Consider the following 21,707-nt stretch of genomic DNA (forward strand, 5'->3'; position numbering starts at 1 on the left):
CAGCATTATGTTGAGGAGCAGAATGTTCAATAGCGCTGGTCATTCTGCCAGAGACCACAGCAGCTAGTTTTCGCCTCAGTCGCAAAAAACGAAAGAAACGGAATATAATAATACTTAGTAAAAAAAAAATAGTAAAAGCCTTCAGGAATATCCATCCTATAATTATCATATGCAGTTTCGATATTAACTTTATCTGTATAAACTCACCCAGCGATCCCACCAGACTCCATATGATTTGCCAATGTGACATCATCGCTCCAGACGTCGAATTGCCATTTTCGGAGACCGAGCACGCCGCACAGAACATTACCTGTGTGGATGCCGATTCGCATATCGACATTAAAGCCTGTTGCTTCACGGACGAAGCTGAAAAAATAAATGTGCTCATTTAACCCTCGCTAGTACGGTAATGGAAAACATAGTGAGGCAACCAGCGTGGTTTAGGCCCAAATCGTCGGGGCTAATAGGGGCTAATCAACTACTTGCCTATTACAGAAAAAAATATAATGAAAACCTACAAGGTACCACTTGTTTATTTTTACATATTTTAGGTATGTATAATAATAATATTATAAAGATGAAAATAAATAAACTAGAAGCTATTTCAAAAACCCTTCTACTATATCCCTGCTTTGCTTAAGGTAAAGTTATATCCAAAATATTTAAACAAATATACTACCATACGCAGATGAGACCTGCTGGTAGTAATAATTAAGCAAAAGATATTATTTTATCTTTAATACTGTATTTTATTATTAAATTTGGTGTATATGGTTTGATATAACTTATCAACTCACTACTAATTGCAAAAACAATACTGACAAAATCTATAAGTCAATGAATTGTATTTAATATTATTAATGAACAGAAATAAATATATTTTTTATTGTATCGCATTAAAATTTATTAAAAAACAAAGATAAAGTAATTATATATATTTATTTACTTTTTATACAAGCTATCTTTCCCTAACTCAATCATTTATTTATTATCATTAAAAAAATCCTTTAAATTTGATAAAAGCCTTAATTCAATTAAGGCTAACAGGTCATGTTGTAATATTGTAGAAAAGTTTCAAAAATCTAACAGCGTCAAGCAATTTATACCCTGAGTTTTAATTCCGTAGAATTCTGACATTTCATAAGTATTGCTACTAAAAAAGTCTCCATCGAAAAAGCGACAAATTTGACCCATTTGAAGTCAATAAAAAATAAAATGTGTCGTATTTTTCACGTTCTATCTACAAAAAGGTTAATCAAAATATTTACTTAGTCAAATGACCTAATACAGGAATAACAAAAAAAAAAACAGGCAAATACCGTATAGCGTCAATCATTAGCAAGCCCATATTGACACAGTTGTAGGCATGGTTAGGCCGCGACACCGGAAGTCCCGAAACGCAGTAATAGCAATCACCCAGGATCTTAATCCTCATACATTGATTCTCCTGGAACAATGAAAATTTTAAACTGCACCAAAGACGATATATATGTTGAGAGCAGTGTAGGCTTATGCGTGACGCATTGAACACTTTATTGAAGTGAAACTTCTTTAGGCGCATGAGGGTAAAATGTTTACGGATTAAACGCAATAATAATAATATTAGCGTCACGAAGATGTGCAGCGTTTTTGTCGAAGAAAAGGGATAGAGCGATTGATACCGATTGAGAGAGAGGGAGGGCGACTTACCTTATAGAAATTATGTTTTTAAAATTAAAATATCGTAGAGAGAATTTATGAAACATAAGTATTTTTTATTTAAGAAAAATAGGTTCCAATAACATTCGGTTTCCGATTTAACATACACCTTACAAAGGATTTAACATGAATCCTTGTTTAAAGTCGAACAGTTCCGTATTTTTCTCATCTGAATTCCATAATTTACGATGCAGAAAGTTGATATCTGACGTGCTCTTATCGGTAAAAGGACTTGGTGTTCAGTAAAATAGCTGTCGGGAACAAAGAGTGTCTATCATGTCCACACTCATGATAAGCAACAGGGTAGAACAACACAGAGATAAAAATTACGCGATTATTTTTCCTTTACGTTTACTCAACGTTTGACATGCTTTTGAGCTGGCCATACGTTAAAGAAGCTTTTTTAAATGGATTTTCATAACTCAAAAAAACACTATGCTGAAAATATTTGTAAATTAGTAGTGTAATTAATTATAAGAAAGGTAGGTTTTTTATAGTATAAAAACGAGCCTACGGGACACTCAAAAAGGGTCATCGCAGACCGTGGACACCCATTTTAGGTGTGCGTTGCCGGCCTTTGAGGGAGGAGTATACTCATTCTATAAATAATTAGAGGCTTTATCTCCCATGAAAGACCTCCACCGGGAGACGAACCACAATTCGCTAGTTCGAAAAAGAAAGTGTCTCGTGAAGCGGACTGTTCAAGATTTCCAGCCATTTTAAACCTAACCTTATTTATCTCTTGTTTGCGTGTATTTTGGCTAGATTTGCTGCCACTTCACTAATAATCCTTTTATTCAGTCAATTAACCTAATTTCATAATAAATTCTAATATCTAAACCATCTGGAATCTCACTACTTATTGGTAAACTCGTACAAAAAAGCGGTACGCAGGTTTTTAAATTCGCGTTCCTACAGAAGACACAACTTCATTCAATAATATGTAATGTTTGAGACATAAAATATACTACAATTTACGATATTAGTAATATAACAATGGGATTTTTACTGTCGATTTATTAAATATTTATAGGTACTTTCAAAAAAATTGCGCCTTTATCTTTACTTTGATATTCTCTATAACCCAATTACTCTGAAAAGAAATACTGCGCAACAAAGAGCTATTGTGTTGCTAAATGAAAATTAATGACCATTCAGGTGGTCCATGTAATTGTTGTCTAATCACAATTTATTCATTATAAGAACTAATGTATACAAGTTTAATTGCTCCTGCTAAAAATCAATCCGCAAAATCTTACAAAAAGAAACAATTTTATTTCAGGCGTTTAGTTTTTCCCTGCGATTGTTGAAAAATTTAAACGTTTCGTCTTCTTTTACACATTGTTATAATGTTAGTGCTTTGTTTTAATTTAAGAACCTGTCTCTTATCATCACAATTCGACAGACAGAGATGAAAGAGTTCTTCATTATCAATAAAGTACATAACTTCAGGCACAGTTTAGCACAGTAATGTAATTTCATCTACGATTAAACAGTGCAATCAAGCTGATTACTAATATTAATTAAAGCCATATTAATTGTTACTGATGCGCTCTTAGTAGCAATATTCGTAATGAATAATTTATTTGACGAGCTGATTATCACATTAATTAAGTGTCGGTGATTAAAATCGTCGGAATTAATCTTAATATATATAAATTACGTGTCACGTTGTTTGTCCGCTATGGACTCCTAAACTATTTGACCGAATTCAATCAAATTTGAACACCGTGTGCAGTGTGATCTAACTTAAAATATAGGATAGCTTACGTATATATATATAATTCTACTGTACGTGTGTATGTCACTGAACTCCTCTTCGGCTGGACCGATTTGAATGATTTTTTTTGTATGCGTTTGGGTGGAGCCCTGGATGGCTTAGATACACAAATAAGCCCGGCAGATGGCGCTGCAGTCGGTACTTTCATACTTTGTTTAATTATCAATCGCTCGGAATATCATGCAGGACAACGTCTGTGGGGTCCGCTAGTTATGATATAGTTATATATATATAGTTATATAGATTTTGAAATGTGAAGCAAAGCAGGAAAACAAATAAAGAATTAAAAAGAATGGTAAAGTGTGTTCAGAGATGTTCTTATACCATTTGAGAACTTTAGAGCAAGCCGCATCTTTCATAGATTTATCTTTTGGTTTATCTTTGTTGTAAATCATAACATTTGTAACGGTATCGTTGAAACAGATTGTTCAATAAACAAAAGACGGCGCAGGTATAAGTCGGCGCTTTTGCACTTACGGTTAACAAAGTTTTCGCCCTTTTTGCTATAGAATTGTACCTACTCTTGCCTAATGAGTACTAATTGCATTGTGTTCCTAATAAAATAAGATTTAGTCTTAGTTTTTAATATTTCAATAGTAATGCAGATTCGTGGAAATATTTTATTCGAATTTCGGCGAAGTCAGTAATATTTACTATGTTTGCTATTAATGGGCGGAGAGATAGACCCCTATTTGCTGTCCCAATTTTTTTTAAGAATCCCAATGCGATATTGAGAATTAGATATTCATAATAACAGCTGTTCCATGTGCCTCGTACGAACACAAAGTATTTATTTTAGTTATACTTCTTATGGCGCGTTAGGAAAAAGGTGAGAGTAAATTTTTACGATGAGCGCGCACGCCGTCACACAAAAACCGTAATCCTGAAGTTAGCTATAGTCAACATTTTAGTTTTTTCTATTGTGAGTGTCGTTTTTTTCTACAAACGTAGAATAATTATTTTATCTTGTTACGCCAAAGAAGTATAACTTCTAACGCGTGTACATAAGTACACACACGTTTATTTAGCTAACTACAATACAATTTATGAAGATGTGGAATTTTCCAGCTTACCAAAGAGGGTGTGAGAAAATATTTTAAGACTGACTTTATTTAGCAGTAGTAACAATTCTTTTTTCTTTATAATATTAATGTTGTGTAATGGTATACAGTATTTAGAATTTTCTTTTTATTAATTCTTTATTATTTTTATTATAGTAAAAATAAAAATAATTAAGAATTAATAAAAAGACACATTTAAAAAGTTTGGTCCCTGTGGCAATATATCTTTAACGCTGGCAGCATTTCCTCGCTGTATTGCGATATTTATTCGTTGAGCGTGCAAAGCTCCAGCTGCGGTCACCTGTACTATCTACCAGCCGCCAACTTAAATATTTAATTAGCGCCTGTGCACTTGAACCCCACGGCCCAAGAGTCTCTACTCCAAAGGGAACAAAATCGAAGTTTATTATTTTCCGCCTCTACGCTCAACTAAGGCTAACGTTAATGTCAAATTTAAGTTTTCTTTTTTTATCTATTAATGTACTTAATTGACTTATGTTTTCTGTTTCGTATGTTTTGTTTAACAATGTAGATTACATTGTAAAGCTTGTATTGTCTAATTGTTTTCTTTTATTAATTCAATTTATAAATAGCCAATATTCTGTTGTCGTATGAAGGACAGTAACTCCCACTATAGGAAAATAGTCTCTTTATATCACAGCTTATGGAGGTATTAAACAAAGAACAAAGAACTACAAGTTACCAAAGTACTGAATCAGCCTTCCAAATTTATAGTTTGTAAGAGTTCTCAAGTTGATATAACTGCCAAACTACATGCACTAAGACAATGTTGACTTTAGCAGTCGAGTTGCAAATACGTAACACAATATTAAACTACTGAAATTAATTATTACACAACTTAGCTGGGTGAACAGAGTCAAGCTAAGCGTTGTGACATTCGCATTTGACGGGGGTAAAGAAATAGCTGAACCTATCTCCACCCATTGGCGAGCTGGAGGCATCTGTGAGGTTTTGGTGAATAGGCTAAAGAGGCCCACATATAGTAGAAATAGACATGCTTTCCCAGCATTCAGACTTCATAAAACTGCTCACTTATTTATGGGAATGTATACAGATATTAAAATTCCAGATCATGTAACCAAACTTCCGTTATATAAATTTTATGTTGGTTTGTGTACGCTTCAAAAACTCAAAAAGTTCTGCACCGATCGAGCTGAAATTTTAGCATGATATATAATCCGCATCAAGGATTTTTATCTATTTTTTTAATCATTTTTTTCATTATTTTTTCCACAAGTATTGCAAAATAAAAGTTATATGAAATGTTTTCTTTGTTTTGTTTCTTATTTTTCAACCATTTAATCACAATGTACCACAGCGTAGCGTGGCAGGGAACAGCTAGTAATGTTATAAATTCACGTTTATATTCATTAAACAATTTATTATATATGCCTATTCACGTAAATAATATTGAGTAATAAACACATTTAGTTTGTTTTTGTGAGTGAGTTTTCTATTGTTTTAACTTTAAATTTAGATTAGAACATTGGAAATTCCAAACAAAACGTTATTGTTTATTTTAATTATAAAGCCGATGGGATACTTTACAACTACCCAATTAGAAAATTATTGCAGGAGTTGAGATTACAACTTTCTGAAATAACAAATCCTTGTAAAGTGTCGTAAAATTAAATTAGTAAATTATTGTTTCGTTTACAATAACTTTGTTTTCCCTTTATTTTGTTTTAATCAAGAAATTATATCTTATATGAAGTAGGTTTTTCTAACCGTACTGGGCTTGCTTGGACGTGATTGTAAGTCTTAACAAGTCAAGTCAAATCATTTATTTCAATTCGGCCTATAAAAAGGCACTTTTGAAAGTTAAAATTACAAGTTAAAATATTTAAAAATTGCCCCTTCCAAATGTAGTTTCATATGGAGAAGAATGGGCAAATATTTACTTTTTTAATTGACATAGACATAACATTTAATACTAACGAAACACACACACACAGAAACACACAAAATAATAATCAAAAAAAAGAAAGAAAAATAACAAAAACTTTTTTTAAGGAATTAGGTACATTTTACGTGTGTAATGTGTGTGTATGTTGTGGTTGACCCTGGCTGAGCATTATGCTGCGGAGCAGACGACAGCATGGTGCGGAACATGATGTAATGGTTGCAGCTCCTTTCAAACATTGTGTAAAAACTTTGCGATTAAATAGAGTGGCGGAGAGTTTATTGGTAGTTCTTCTCGTCTGTTTCATGCCCTTAATTTGAGAACTGGCAGTAAATGTAAAATTAGAAGCATTTAATGTAATATTTCTTTTTTGACGTTCATAAGTGTACATTGTGTTACCTATATGAATAAATTATTTTGATTTTGATTAAAAATAATTACATAGATGTCATCCACTATCCGAATAAACTTTATAGTTTTAGTCTTACTTTAGTCTTATTTAAAAATTTAAAATCATCCATAAAATATTAATTGTGGGACATTTAACGTATTAATAAAGCAATTAATTTAAAATTGATGCAATGACATCAATGTTCAATAGCAACCGGGCTACGAACCTGAGTCTAGTCTAGTAATCTTAAAATAGATAGTCAGTGTGTCGGTTTGAAGGAGACTGTAAACTTAATAACTGTAAATAATTTTATATTGATTTAATAGACCCAAAAATGCGATAGAACCAAGGTGGTGGTGGTCTATCGATTTTTTGGGTCTTTTTATGGTGTTCAATTTTATATACATTTATTTATTAGAAAACAGATACATCACTACAACAGAAAAAAGTATAAAATTAATTTATGGAATGTATTCCAAAACAATTTCTCAAATACAAAATAAATGATATACAAAAATGACAACAGAATGAAGTTGATATAATATTAAGAGAGGACGTCAAAAATACTAATTACTTCATTGTTAATGAAAAAATAATACGAAGCAAAGGAAAAAGGATATTTTAATTTATTCTTAAATGAAGCAGAAGAGGAGTACGAAAACAGGGCGACGTTCTAAAATCAAAGAACACATTCTGTGAGGAGTCCGGAGTCCAATATATACCAGAACGATCTGAGAGATTTCTTCTTCAGGCTCACGTAGGTCAATTGCCTGCGCTTACGAAAAAATATTTTTTTTCATAACCGCGGTAGCGAAGGTTCATTGTCTAAAACCTACCTAGTCAGTCTAGGTAGATCAAGCTAGTAATCTAGTATAAAACTGCTACTTTGCCTTAACCGATTGAAATATATTTTTGAGTAATTTGTAAGGCTAACACAAAACAAAGCAGCAATGTTAGCCTAGTGGCTTCAGCGTGCTACTCTCATTCCTGAAGTCGTAGGTTCGATAGCCGGCTGTGCACCAATGGACTTTCTTTCTATGTGCGCATTTAACATTCACTCAAACGGTGAAGGAAAACATCGCGAGGAAAGCGGTTTGCCTTAGACCCAAAATCTTAGGCACAGGAGGCTGATCACCTACTTGTCAATTACATTGACAAATAATCATGAAACAGATACAGAAATCTAAGGGCCCAGACCTAATGTAAATGTTCCACCAACCAGCTGATGCGTTTTTATCGTCAAACTTAACCCCTTTATATCACGTTAATTAAGATTTTCCTTTGAATGCTATTTGTCTAAAACCTCATTAAGTTTAAAGCAAACAGCCTCTATACAAACCTAATAAACCTTCATTAGTGTATTTGCTAAAGTAACCCTTTTGTCGAGACTAACAAGTTCAATTAATTTTAAGACTTTTTTACAGCAGCTTTAAATGCCTTATTAAATCTGCTTTGGTTTTGTGTTAAATAAAAATCAATAGCGCTACAACCTTTTTGAGGTCTGGGCCTCAGATTTCTGTATGTGTTTCATCATTGTCAATCTAATAGGCAAGTAGGTGATCAGCATCCTGTGCCACACGCCGACTTTTTGGGTCTAAGGAAAGCCGGGTTTTCCCGATGTTATCCTTCACCGTTTGAACGAATGTTAAATGTGCACATAAACAGAAATACATAGACACTATTAAGCACAGTCGGGGATTGAACTTACCACCTCAGGTATGAGAGTCGCACGCTGAAGCCGCTTGGCCAACACTGCTCTTATTAATAAATATAAATGTTGACGTCAATTCTTATCGTGACATTAATAAACAGTTGTAAACTTGTTTCGAATGTAATATACATGCATGAATTAAAATACGTTATGCCTTAATAAATTATGTATCCTGTTTTTTTATGTTTTTTTATATGTATGATTTTGTATATTATGGTAACGAAGTGTAAATTAATACTATGTAATGTACGGCCGCCAACTATGTACCTACTCACGACCCCTAATAACATTAGACAAAACAAATTTGTCTGATAGAACGGTCGTGATAAAAACAGATATTTTTGTATTGAATTTTTAATTTATCAATACGGTCAATACGCTTACAAAAGTATATTGCGGATACATTTGATAAAACAGACAGAAATATATGGAAATTTATGGAAACTAACCTGCGCAATTTGATCGAATCTTCCAAATAGTTCATTCAGTGTCTTCACCAAGTCTGAAGCACTGAGTCTCTCAGATAACGGCGTGAAGTTGACGATATCTGCGTATAATATGCTGACATTGTTATGTCTTTGCACGTGCATTTCATGGAAGCGTGTCTGCTTGCTGCTATCTACGCACGCATCAGCCATTTTCAACATTATGGATCGTTTTACCTGTAGACAAAATATGAAAGATTTTATTTATAAAATCACAATCCTTACCGTGGTAAATTGACAAGAATGCATAACGAATGAAAAAAAATTACAAACGAAACATAAGAAATTATTTAAAAAATCCATTTGTATATCATTTAAATTATTTTGTTTATTCCACTGTTTCCAACACGCATGAGTGCATGACTGAGTGTGTGGGTGCATGTGAGTGAGTGAGTGAGTGAACGAATTGTGTAACTACATATTAGGTCTCAGGAGCATCTCCAGTGTGCGTAAGAAGTTCACCACCGCGCCGCGCACCACCACTATGTGGAACCAGCCCACTGAAGTATTTCCGAACCAATTCGAGTTAGGATCCTTCAGGAAAAGAGCGTACCGATTAATAAAAGGCTGGCAATGCACTTGCGAGCCTTCTGGCAATGTGAGCTCCTGTCCATTTGCCTCCTGTTACATTAAAAAGCTTTATAGACAGCAACATACAATTAATAGCCTTAAATTCTCATCATTTCTTTGTGTAGAATTTCTTTGCCCTCTTGACTAAACAAACCTCAGCTGCAAAAAGCAATTTAAGAATACAAAGCTTTCTTCTATACCAAACGAAACTTGATAATAATGAAATCCCTATTTGTCGCTGACAAGTTCGCCCGTCACAAACTTTTTATATTAAAAGCAGGATTTTAATCGACCTGGATGAAGTTTCAGTGTCAGACTCAAGTAACGAAGCTAATCCCAAGCTTTTAAAGACAAGATGAAATATTTTGAGTGTTAAGATAAAGTTTTTGTAATCTTAGTTAAATTATTTAATACAGCTCATTTGTACTTGATTGTATTCTGTAAGTATTATGTTTTGTTTTTTAATCAAATGTAAGGATGGTGTTAAAGGTATCGCCGTAAAGGGGCTGCACCAAACCATAATCAACGTTGGACGGGGTTTACCCTAAAAACATAAGAACCTAGACCTAGCAGGTAGACTAGAAAAGCCAACTACCGCAGCATATGGACGCGAAATTTGAAATTATGCCGTTGCATCATTTGATAGTGCTGTGATTAATAGAAGCAGTGGGATCAACCTAAACAATTCGTCAAAACAATCTCCATAGTTGGTACACTTGGAGAAATGAGCATAGTGACTAAAAGTCCTTATAAAAAGATAAGCAAGCCGATTAGTAACAGATCGGAGATGGACAATCTAACATGCCCTACCCAGAATTTGTATATAACAGGAGGCAAACCAACAGGAGGCCCACGTAATGTTAAGTGATGCCGCCGCCCATGGACACACATTGCCAGGAGCCTCGCAAGTGCGTTGCCGGCCTTTTAAGAATTGGTACGCTCTTTTCCAAACCTAATTTAAGTCAGCTTCTGACTCATAAATAGTGAAATATGAATATTCTAATTTAATGTTTTAGGGTAATTAAATAGCTTTATATAAATAAATTACCTCAGATGTAAAAGGATGTGGTTTAATTATTTATTTAAAATAATTACTTAATTTATTGCTAATTAGCTGTTTATTAATTAGACAAATATGAGCGTATCAGTATACTATTTTACAACAACAAAAAGATTAGTGGCGCTACAACCTCTTTAGGGTCTTGGCCTCAGATTTCGGAATCCGTTTCATGATCATTTTTAAATCTAATAGGCAAGTAGGTGATCAGCCTCCTAAGGCAAGCAGGTTTTCTAATAATACAAAAAAAAAATAACTAAAAAGCTAATCTCACGGTTTCATGAATTGCGATGCAAAGATTAAGAAATACAAGAATTACAAGTCGATTAAGCAGGATAGGATATGGTTAAGAAATGTTTATGTAGAAGATTTTTAAAAGATGTTAGGGCAGAGATCCTAAACACTTTAGTAATTTACGATTACCCAATAATTTATTCACGATAAACATTTGAAGTTTGTTCCCAGTCTAGAGATTTATGTAATATAGGAAAAATTACCAAATAGATTAAAATATACTTTAACTTAAAGATCATCGAAAATCTAGTTTATTTAATTTCTCGTTAGTCTACATAGATAATATAACGACGCTGGTCATTTTAAACAAAGACTGTGATAACGTATCTATGAGATAATCAACAAACCGAAGACAACTGAGCAAAATAATTACTCAAGCTCACTCCACTTGAGTGTTTTATCAATACTGGAGATACACATTGAATTCTTAAATGTAATTGTTACGATGTAATAGAGTTAATATAATATATATTTCAGTTTTTCAGTATTTCAGTTTCTGTTCAGAACAGGCCATCAGTAAAGAAAGTCTTAATCGGCATCTACCAGTAATAACAAATGTAACATACTCAATTGTTTAGAATCAATTAATCATTATTTTGACGGTAAAAGAGATAACGCATGGAAAACGAAATCAGGGCATTAATCTATGTCAGTAAATTATACATAGATAGTCGATAAATAAACAAATGAAATTTTATAAATTAAATAATTTGATATCGATTTCAAATTGGTCTAATCTATGTGTGCTATCTATATCAAGGAAGGCAAATGCAGCGCATGATAGACAAATTTAAATTAATATCGCGTTATCTGGAACTAGACCCGAAGACTACATATATATATAACAATTTTGAACAAAATAAAGTCAACAGGTTTAACTCTTTTTAACAAATCAAGATATATAATTATAAAATAGTATGAACTTATTTTTTAACTCCCTAAGTACTTAAAAAGTTAGCCTCTGCAGGGGGCTCATCTACTGTTAAGTGAAAACGCCGCCCATAGATTGTTGATTGATAGTTGCATTTAAAAACTTATAATTATTATACAAAATTACTTGACAACAAAATTAATTATTAAAAACTTATAATTATATGTCTTAACATGGTTATAAATTACATGGGTATGAAATCTATATTTCTGTTTCAACTTTAAAAAAATAACAATTATATGTATACGTATAATAAATCTCTTTGTATCACTACAAAACCAAAATAGGAACCAAGATAAAATTATATAAATAAACAACAACAACAATTTAATGACAATACATTCTTAAAACTTCAGTAGTAATAGCGTAAAATCTCTGCTAATGACGTATATCATATAATTAATGCCCTTTTTAATATTGTCCTGTTCAATATTTACATAATATGTTTTAATTGCTTTGTTCTGCTCCGTTAGTTTTGTCTACATAACTATATATCTTAAGTATTTTTGCACTTCTTGCTCTTACCTTAGGCCGCCAGTTGCCCTTCTTTTTATTTAATTATGTCAATTGTATTATATTTCTGTACGTACAACGAAGTGTTAATAAATAAAAATATAGTAGTACAATATATAAAAGCGCTCGGCACACTGATACATGGGTAATTAAGAAAAAAAATATAAGATTTAATGTAACAATAACTTAAAGGCAAAGATAAGAAACACGAACAAAGTAAAAAGTCAATTTATAAATTATAAAAACTATAGGAATTTATTTCAAAGTGTGTATACCTGCTATACCCGGAAGATTGAGGGATTAGCTTCGCTTAAGTAGGCTTAAATTTTATCAATAATAATAATAGTATCAATAATACCCTAGTAGCGGTAAATACTCTAATGAGGTACTAAACCGGAGTGCCATAAAACTAAACAATAGGGCATTGTCGAAGATTATTGCAAGAATTGTATTTCTTAAAACTACGTGTTGTTGTTTAAACTGTTTACACAAATAATTTAAAGGAAGTCGGCAAAAATATTTTATGAGCAGCGAAAGTGAAGTTTTATTTACTAATTGAATATTTTAAAATATTAAACGTAATGCAACATTTCCTTAATTTTTGAAAAGTATGCAAATTAAGATAGACTATTTATGTGAGGTATATAATTATTATATGTAGGGTCATATTTTTAAAAGTATTATAGGTTTTTTGTAATTATGTTTAATTGTATGTCATTAGTTCTATAATAGTAATATCTTATCTAATCTTAGATAGATGCCGCCGCCCATGGATTCCTGGTCCATGGGCAGCGGTGTGCACATTATTCTAAGTGATCTGTTCGTTAGTTCCTTGTCCCATTAAAAACTTGTTTATATTTTTTATACAGAACTGGACAGATGATTGGCCATAACCACACCTGATGTTACGTGAGATGTGGACTATTGGAGGGCACGTCTGTCCAGAATTAAAAGTAGTTATTCCAAAAATTATTACGAGCTTTTAACACATCAGTGTAAAGATTGCTTTGACATTAAAATCGTTTGTGACATTTATCAAAAACGACCTTATTATACTTTACCGTTATGAAAGTGTTGATTTTTTTACACATTTCACCAGTAATCCCAGATGTTACATGATTTGATGTTCTTAAATTTAAATGCAATTTCGTTTTCAATAGACATGCGTGTTCAAGTTATAAAATCAATTAATGCATACACTGTGTAAAAGTAAACAATGTTTCGTTATTATCTAATTGGTAAAATTACTGACGTAATCACTTAACAATTAAATTATTATGAACAATTAGAAATTAATTATAAATATCAGTTACATACAGTTAATATATTACCTTGGATGAAACACGGACGCGGAATTCCAATTTCTATGGAAAATAACTGTTTATTTTCTTATATTATACGTACATTGGTTTTATACCCATGACGTATATATTTCGCTTTACCGGGGAAACTTTTGTTTTATCATATCGTAAATGTCAAAGCCATCACTTTCACTCTATTGTATTATATATATATATCTATCCTTATATTATCAAGTGGAAAGGTTTGAACAGTTTTAACGAATAATCACAAAAACAACAAACGGTTTTCAAAAATTCTTTCACCGTTTGAATCCTACATTATGTCTATTCTAAATATTTAAAAAAATGTCTATCATTGGCATATTATCTGGCTGTTAGCGATAATGTAGACATGAATGTTTGTTTATCACATCTACGAAACGGATATTATGTTATAACTTAGGATGTTGATCTCAAAGTTCTCCTCAGAGTTTGGAATGTGATGAAGACTGAAATATTTGAGACCTCGGTAGAAAACGAAAGTGACCCAGAGCCATGTTTTTAGGAGGCTCATCTTATGGTAAGCGTTGCTTAATATGAACACTCTCAATGCCAAGGAGCTCGCGAGTGGAAACCGGCCTTTTAAGAATTGGTACGTTTTTCTCTTGAAAGACTAAGTCGAATTGGTTAGGAAATATTTCAGTGGGCAGCTAGTTCCACATAGTGCTAGTGCGCAGCAAAAACGATCAGTTGTGGAACGACGGAAGGTGAGGTGCCTCGACGTCCGATGATGAAACTCAGTCTGACACACCGTTGACTTTTTGAGTCTAAGGCAAGCCGGTTTCCTCACGATGTTTTCCTTCACCATTCCAGCGAATGTTAAATGTGCACATAGAAAGAAATGCCATTGGGGCACAGCCGAGCATCGAACCTACGAACTCAGGGATGAGAGTCGCACGCTGAAGCCACTAGGCCATTAATTGCATAATTATAATGCAAGACTTACGTTGATTATAGAAATAATACGTCTTTGGTGACAAAGAAAAAATTACAGTAAATTATCGTTTATTAACCCTAACAATTGCAATTGTATTAGAAATCGTCATTTATTTGTCCTTAATACGAGCAATTATAGTTAATTATCGTATGTTGTCATAGCAGATACGAATAGCGAAGCTGATTATAGTTTTAAAATATTTTATAATTTTCGCAAGCAAACTAATATTCGATTGGTAGGAAAAAAGAACAGATTATAGCTACGAAAAGAATAGTTTCGGAAATATTATCTGTCAAAAAAATGTAGCGCTTCCGCCCGCAGTTTCTATCTTTTTTGTGTAATTTGGTAAGATTCTTTGTAGCACACTACTCTTAGACATTTCTCAATAAATGTTTTATTTAATAACGTAGAGTATATTACTAAATAGGTATTATAAAGATTTTGTCCTTATATCAAGAGCAAATAAATCTTTAGTGAAGCAATAAACTACCTTTATCAGAATATATATTAGTATTATTGTTTACAAACACCGCCTATCTTATTTGAACACTGTTATCGAAAAATGACTCTACATTATCCAATCGAGGTTGGCAGGAGAACTTACTTTTATAGAGTATAGTATAGCTATTAAAAAACAGTACAAACTTGCCTGTTTTAATAATAATTTCTGTTTAAACGGTCGTTCGTAATTTAAAAAAAAATAGCCTTTTATTCATATCGACCTAAACATATGTGTGTTAAACATAGATCATTATTGTAGTAAAAGGTTGAAAAAAAATCTATTCTAATACTAGTGGACCCGACAGACGTTGTCCTGCATGATATTTCAAGCGATTAGTAAAGCAAAATATGAAAGTACCGACTGCAGCGCCATCTGGCGGGCTGATTTGTGAATCTAAACCATTCCCAGATCCCCTTGAACACACACAAAAAATTTCATCAAAATCGGTCCAGTCGTTTGAGAGAAGTTCAGTGACATACACACTCACAGAAGAATTATATATATAAAGATTTGAATCTTGCTTAATTTCTGCAGATCTGTTTGCCAGTCGGCAAAGGCCTTCAACCTTTTCCATTCATATCTTTCTTGGGCCACTCTGTTCCACATCACTCCTGCTACTTGTCTCATGTCGTCTTTCCATCTTTTTTGTGGTATTCCTCTACTCCTTTTGCCGTCCCTAGGGTACCATTGTAACACAATTTTACTCCATTTGTCTTTTCCCCTTATCATGTGTCCAGCCCATCTCCATTTAAGTCTCCTTATTTTCGAGGTAATGTCCATGACTTTTGTCTTGTCTCAAAAAATAATATAATAACAATTTTCATTTCCCTATCGTCATAATTTTATACATAATGTTGTCATTCAACAGATACATATTTAAAAATCTACTGAACTTTTCCGGAATCTACTGTAACGTTGCACAGTTATTTTACGCAGTCTGCAACTGCGTATGAATCATCTGCGCTTGCGCTGCTACCGACCGTTTAGCGATCATAACCATTCGACGCGTTGTGCTCGACGCACGTGTGTTGCGGTTCTTCCTTTTCGATTATGAAATTATTGTGAGTGATAGTGAAGTTTAGTGAACTTTGTGACGGTAAATAAATAATATGTTTCCGAGAATACAAGGATTGGTAAGTGTATATTTTATTTTTATCGTGTAATATTCTGTTTACAGTTTTTGATATTGATTTTAAATTTTGTTTTCTTTGCATTTGTACTATAGCTTAAAAAATATTTTAATATAAATAATTAAAATTAGATAATCCTAAATTCACTATTTAACTGTTCACGAGTGCGTTACAATTGCATCAATTTACACCAAATAAATAATTCATTACAGAAAGGTTGAATTTATTACATTTACTTTATCGTATGGACTTGATTACCTTGCTTACACAACCTTAAACTTAAGTTTACACATAAGTCACAACCAAAGATTATGTTAAAATTTATAAAGAAATATTTTTGGAAATCATAAAAGTTTGTACGTTATGATAATTATAACCAAGTAACCTCATTTAATTATTTTATAGCCTCTTTAACCTACTAAACCAAATACGAAATGAAATTTTAATCTATCTTATGTCTGATTGGTTTACCGCATATTATTTATTATTATCACGTAGTACGCTTTCTATCACTTTTCCTGTTCTAAATACGTAATGTGATTGTTCAGTTTCTAACACGGTTTCTAGATTATTTTACATATATCCTATTACAGTATTTATATCTTTGTAACCCCCGATCATCTGATATCAGAAAGCAAAAAGGTAAAATAAAACGCAAAATATATCTGTGAAAGTGATCAAACTTCAGTATGACACAAGTCGTCGATTTTTAAATTTGGAACATACTGGTTTGCTCACGATGTTTTCCTTCACCGTACAGGAGATTGTTAGTAGCCCATATAAACAGAAAGTAGACACTCCTTTGGTGTTCGATTGGGGATCAAACCTACTACCTCAGGTATGAGAGTCGCACGCTGAAGCCACTAGGCCAACGATATCTATTTTTTAGGTAGAATCCTTAAAGTCATATAAATATTTAAATAGCATTTTCAATAAGTATATCTTCAAAGTCTCCTCTACATGCATGATATAGAACTATATTTTTGAAGCCTTTTTGAACCCGAAACAAATAATTATTTAGTCGGAAATTGCACCTGTCGTGGGCTATTACTTAAACGTTATACCAGTGAACAACTAGGTAACCTAGAAAATGATATTCGTAATAAAGTTACCGTAATTCTAAGAACACAATGACGTGTCGATGAGTTCAAATTTAAGAGTAATTGAAATTTCTCTGAATCACATATGAGGAAGCAAATTGAGTCATGAAATAAACCACTCAGTTCGTTCTCTACTTAGAAATTGTATATTTTTTCTGAGATATATGTTGCTAAAACTATTATTTTATATCTGAGAAAATATTTGGCATTAATAGTAATAATTGTGAAATCAATACCATTTATTACCAAATGCCAAATCTTTGTGACTATATGTCATTTAAACAAATAATATATTTCGATAAGAAAAATGAAAATATACTATTTATCAAAGTCAAAAAAGTCAAATTATTAGAAAGGATCCTTTAAAAATGTAGCTTCATATGGAGGAGTATATAGTTTTTACAAAATTTTGTATACATTGTTTTGATAATTATATGTAACCATGTACAAAACCAAAAAAAACCCTCTCATCATCAAGAATATCGTAAATGTCCTGTCATTTATAAAATACCTTTAAAAGTGTCACTCGTATAAAATGGTACAATATAGATTACTTGACCTTTCATAAAAGGCATGGCTTTACATAATGAAAGTAATTAAGAATCTGACATTGAAAGAAACGGGTCATAATCCGTAAAATATAACACAAAAAAACCTTTACAATCATTTTTGATCACTTAACATTAATCGAAAACCTAAATAAGTTAAATTCTAGTCTGTTAATTTCTTGCACTGAATATAAGGATTCGTTTGTTGGCTTTTATGTCTTAAAGGAGGCTTTTCGAATAGCGAGATCCATATAAAAAAAATCAGTGGAGCTACAACCTTTAAGTCAGGGCCTCAGATTTCAGTATATCTTTCATGATTTGTCAATCTAATAGTCAAGTAGATCAATCACCTGAGCCTGACGCACGCCGACTTTTTGGGTTTAAGGAAATCCGGTTTCCCCACGATGTTTTCCTTCACCGTTCGAGCGAATGTTAAATACGCACATAGTAAGAAAGTCCACAGGTGCACAGCCGGGGATCGCATCTACGACAACACTGCTTTATATTCATATTTATAGGTTTTCAATTATATTACAGTAATAAATTTTAGTATTAGGTATTTATTATAACTGTCATTATTTTGGAACATAGACTTATGTATATAAAATATTATAGTTTTAGTTGGCAATGATATAGTGTGAATTTTTTGCAGCATGAGCTAAGCTAGGGATAATAATCTCAGATCCTAAAACATTATTTACACAAATACCACGCTTATAATACCGCAGCAGCTGGTTCCAACACTAAACCTGGTAGAAGGGTTATATTATAGAAATCTTTTAGATTCAGTCATCTATTTAGGATAACTATTATTATTACGCTGTCAGCAATAAAAGTACACTGCCACAGGGACCAAACTTTTTTAATTTGTTTTAATTTTCTTTTTATTAATTTTTAATTACATATTTTTATTATTACTATGTAGGTTAAGAAAAAATTAAATTGTAAATACTGTATATTTTATTGTTATGTTTAGAGTTTAACAAACGAAGTAAGGTTTAATTATTGATAACAAATATATATTCATAGAATGGGTTTTTTAGTAATGATAACAATAAATTAATTTGATCCTATTAGATTATTATTAAAAGATATATTTAATAGTGATCAACAATTAGTCGGGCTTCCATAAGTCTAAAAACGCATACAAAAAGCAGGCCCTACTTGTTGGCGTGTCATATCATATTATATCAAATACTGCATTAATCTATAGACAGGATAAAAACCTTTTACCGGTATCTTTAAAACATATTATATAATATGTTTTTACATCACCAAACATTTGGTATGAATTATAAATATTAAAGATAAAGTATATTATGTTTTACCACGAGCTTGTATGTAATGTTTTTTTTTGCAACCCGTTTCGTGTGAACTATTTACAAAACCTGAATATTATCAGTCGTCTCAAGACATTATTTTTTTAATTTTACAAACCCATCCACTTAGTAGAATTAATAAGATTTTCAAATAAATTTGAGTACTAAATTAGAATAGACCACATACACAGACATAGTGCTTACACACACAATCAAGGAATTTTATTACAAAATCATTTGTATAGATGTCGCAGCCAACTAGCTTAATTAGTCTTTCAATCAACAGCCTAGCCCTTTAACTAAACAGAGCTGTTTAACTAGCGGCCTGAAAGATAGCCGTAGTGTTTGTAACAACATTTAATAAACTGGCTGGCTAATGCCTAGGCCATTCGTACGATAAAGTGATCATGTGACATAAGTAAAAAATATTTCTTTGCTAGCCGCTAGGTGGCCGAAAGTAGAACTTAATTTGCCTAGGGCAAGTAATCGATCCACGTCATTTGCCTAGCTGTTAGATCAACCAGCTGAATAGCTTTCAGGCTAACTAAGCTAGTTGGCTGCGACATATACATTATCATGAATATATTATTATTAAGACTATTTTAATAATAATTTATTGAAAGATGTCTATTGTCAATGTATTTTTTTTTAACTTTATACTTCAAGGTCTCTTTTCTCGCTCAAAAATTAATTAATTTACAAGTTAAGATGAAACTTTATGGGACAGTCGACATTTTCTTCATTCACACCACTCGCATAAACAAGTCTCTCATATTTCCTGCAATTCCGAAAAATTACATACAATTAAAATTGTTTATACATTTTACGTAAAATATGGGTGTATATGTTACTCAAAATATTGGCACTTAAATAAGACAACGTTTAGTGGTCTAGGACGCGACTCTCCATACTGAGTTGGAATAAACCTTTGCGCATTTAGGACGGTTAAAATGACATTGCCTTAAACCTAAAAATCGTTTCTAAAAGGCAAACGGGCAGGAGTCTCACCTGATATTACCACTACCCATGGACATTACATTGCCAGAAGGCCTTTCAATTGGTACGCTCTTTTCTTGAAGAACCCTAAGTAGAATTGCTTCGGAAATACTTCAATGGGCAACTGATTCCACATAGTGGTGGTTCACGGCAAAAATTGCCTCAAGAAACGCTCAGTTGTGAAACGTTGAGGTGATACGGATGGTATTGTGTCCGATATACGCTTAGAAGAAAATCATCTAGTAATTATTTAGAATAAATTATTATAACTGTATATAAATAAAACAATATTGTTATGTTTCCCGTTGCCAACTAAACATTGCCTAATTCACGCAATTATTAACTGTACATCATTCATAGGACTTTTAGTATAGAAACATTGGATTTAAAAAAGAATAATATAACTATTATTCTTGCTACCAACATCGATTTTTGTTTAGTTTTTTGTCATCTTTATTGTTTTGTTTAATATGAATTGTTTACTCTCACATTAAAAATTGTATATTGTGGTTCTTTTACTAATCTATCAGTGTTCCGAGCGTTGGCAAGCTTTTATCAATTAAAAAAAAACATTACAGTATCTAAATTTAAATATTATGTACCTATTGTTCATATCACCCCCTATATAACGAGATGTTGATGATGTATCTTAATAACCTATCAATTACAAGCTCAAAAGATTATTTTTATAACAGTACGTAGTTAGGAATTTCACGTGACACAATAAACCGATAAAACAAAAGCCGATTGTCCATAAATGATAAGGATCGTCAAGTTATAAAAATGGACTATTACTGACTCATATAACAGCTTATGTTTTTAGCGCAAAACAGAAATAAGAGAAATAGAATAAATTAAAAACGATACACACATTAACATAAACTTGGTTGATTAAAACCATCCTTTACGAATATTTTTTGCATACTAAATGAGGTCGTAATGAAAAACGTTAATATACAAATATAAACAACTAGCCGTTTCCCAGGCGAATTAAAATAGGAAATAAATAAAATTATTGTATGTTTAATTATTATTATTTTTTCATATTTTTATTATTCTTCTTTTTAACTTCCCGCTAAGAAAATTTAAAATTTTAGAAAATCGAGTTTTTAACAGATGTTGACGTTTTGAGGTTCTAGGAAGCCTCCCCGAATGTTTCCGCGGTGAAGTCCGTATGTATAAATTTTCATAAAAGTAAAACAGCAATAAATATGAAGGAACGTTGGAATTTCGATACGATCAGGAGCCTCAAACGAAGACCATTTTTCTTATATACGTAATATATATAGACCACGTCATTATTATGAGAGTTTTATGGCTTAGCTTTCAGGGCTACTCCGTAAAATAATTTAAGAAATTCGAAAAGTAAATATGTAGTAATTATTTCCTAATGACAATAACTTACTAGATACTCTGTCTG

At 32.1% G+C, this 21,707-nt stretch overlaps 2 protein-coding genes across 4 annotated transcripts in view; one reads left to right on the plus strand and one right to left on the minus strand.

The window, feature by feature from the left end:
- The window catches only part of LOC125048745 (adenylate cyclase type 2-like), a 136,884-nt gene that overhangs the window by 18,845 nt on the left and 96,332 nt on the right, over positions 1-21,707 (minus strand). For all 3 annotated transcript variants that reach the window (XM_047647598.1, XM_047647600.1, XM_047647599.1), the window contains exons 6-8: positions 9,015-9,227; positions 1,320-1,447; positions 208-366 (exon numbers count right to left, since the gene is read on the minus strand). In XM_047647598.1, the coding sequence (XP_047503554.1) occupies positions 208-366; positions 1,320-1,447; positions 9,015-9,227 (500 nt within the window). The remainder of the gene's footprint in view (positions 1-207; positions 367-1,319; positions 1,448-9,014; positions 9,228-21,707) is intronic.
- LOC125048746 (E3 ubiquitin-protein ligase SINA-like 5) overlaps positions 16,174-21,707 on the plus strand; it is a 39,976-nt gene continuing 34,442 nt past the window's right edge. The window contains exon 1 of the mRNA XM_047647602.1: positions 16,174-16,327. Coding sequence (XP_047503558.1) covers positions 16,304-16,327 — 24 coding nt within the window. The 5' untranslated portion in view covers positions 16,174-16,303. The remainder of the gene's footprint in view (positions 16,328-21,707) is intronic.

The sequence above is a fragment of the Pieris napi genome, chromosome 4, assembly GCF_905475465.1.
Source record: "Pieris napi chromosome 4, ilPieNapi1.2, whole genome shotgun sequence".
Classification (NCBI taxonomy): domain Eukaryota; kingdom Metazoa; phylum Arthropoda; class Insecta; order Lepidoptera; family Pieridae; genus Pieris; species Pieris napi.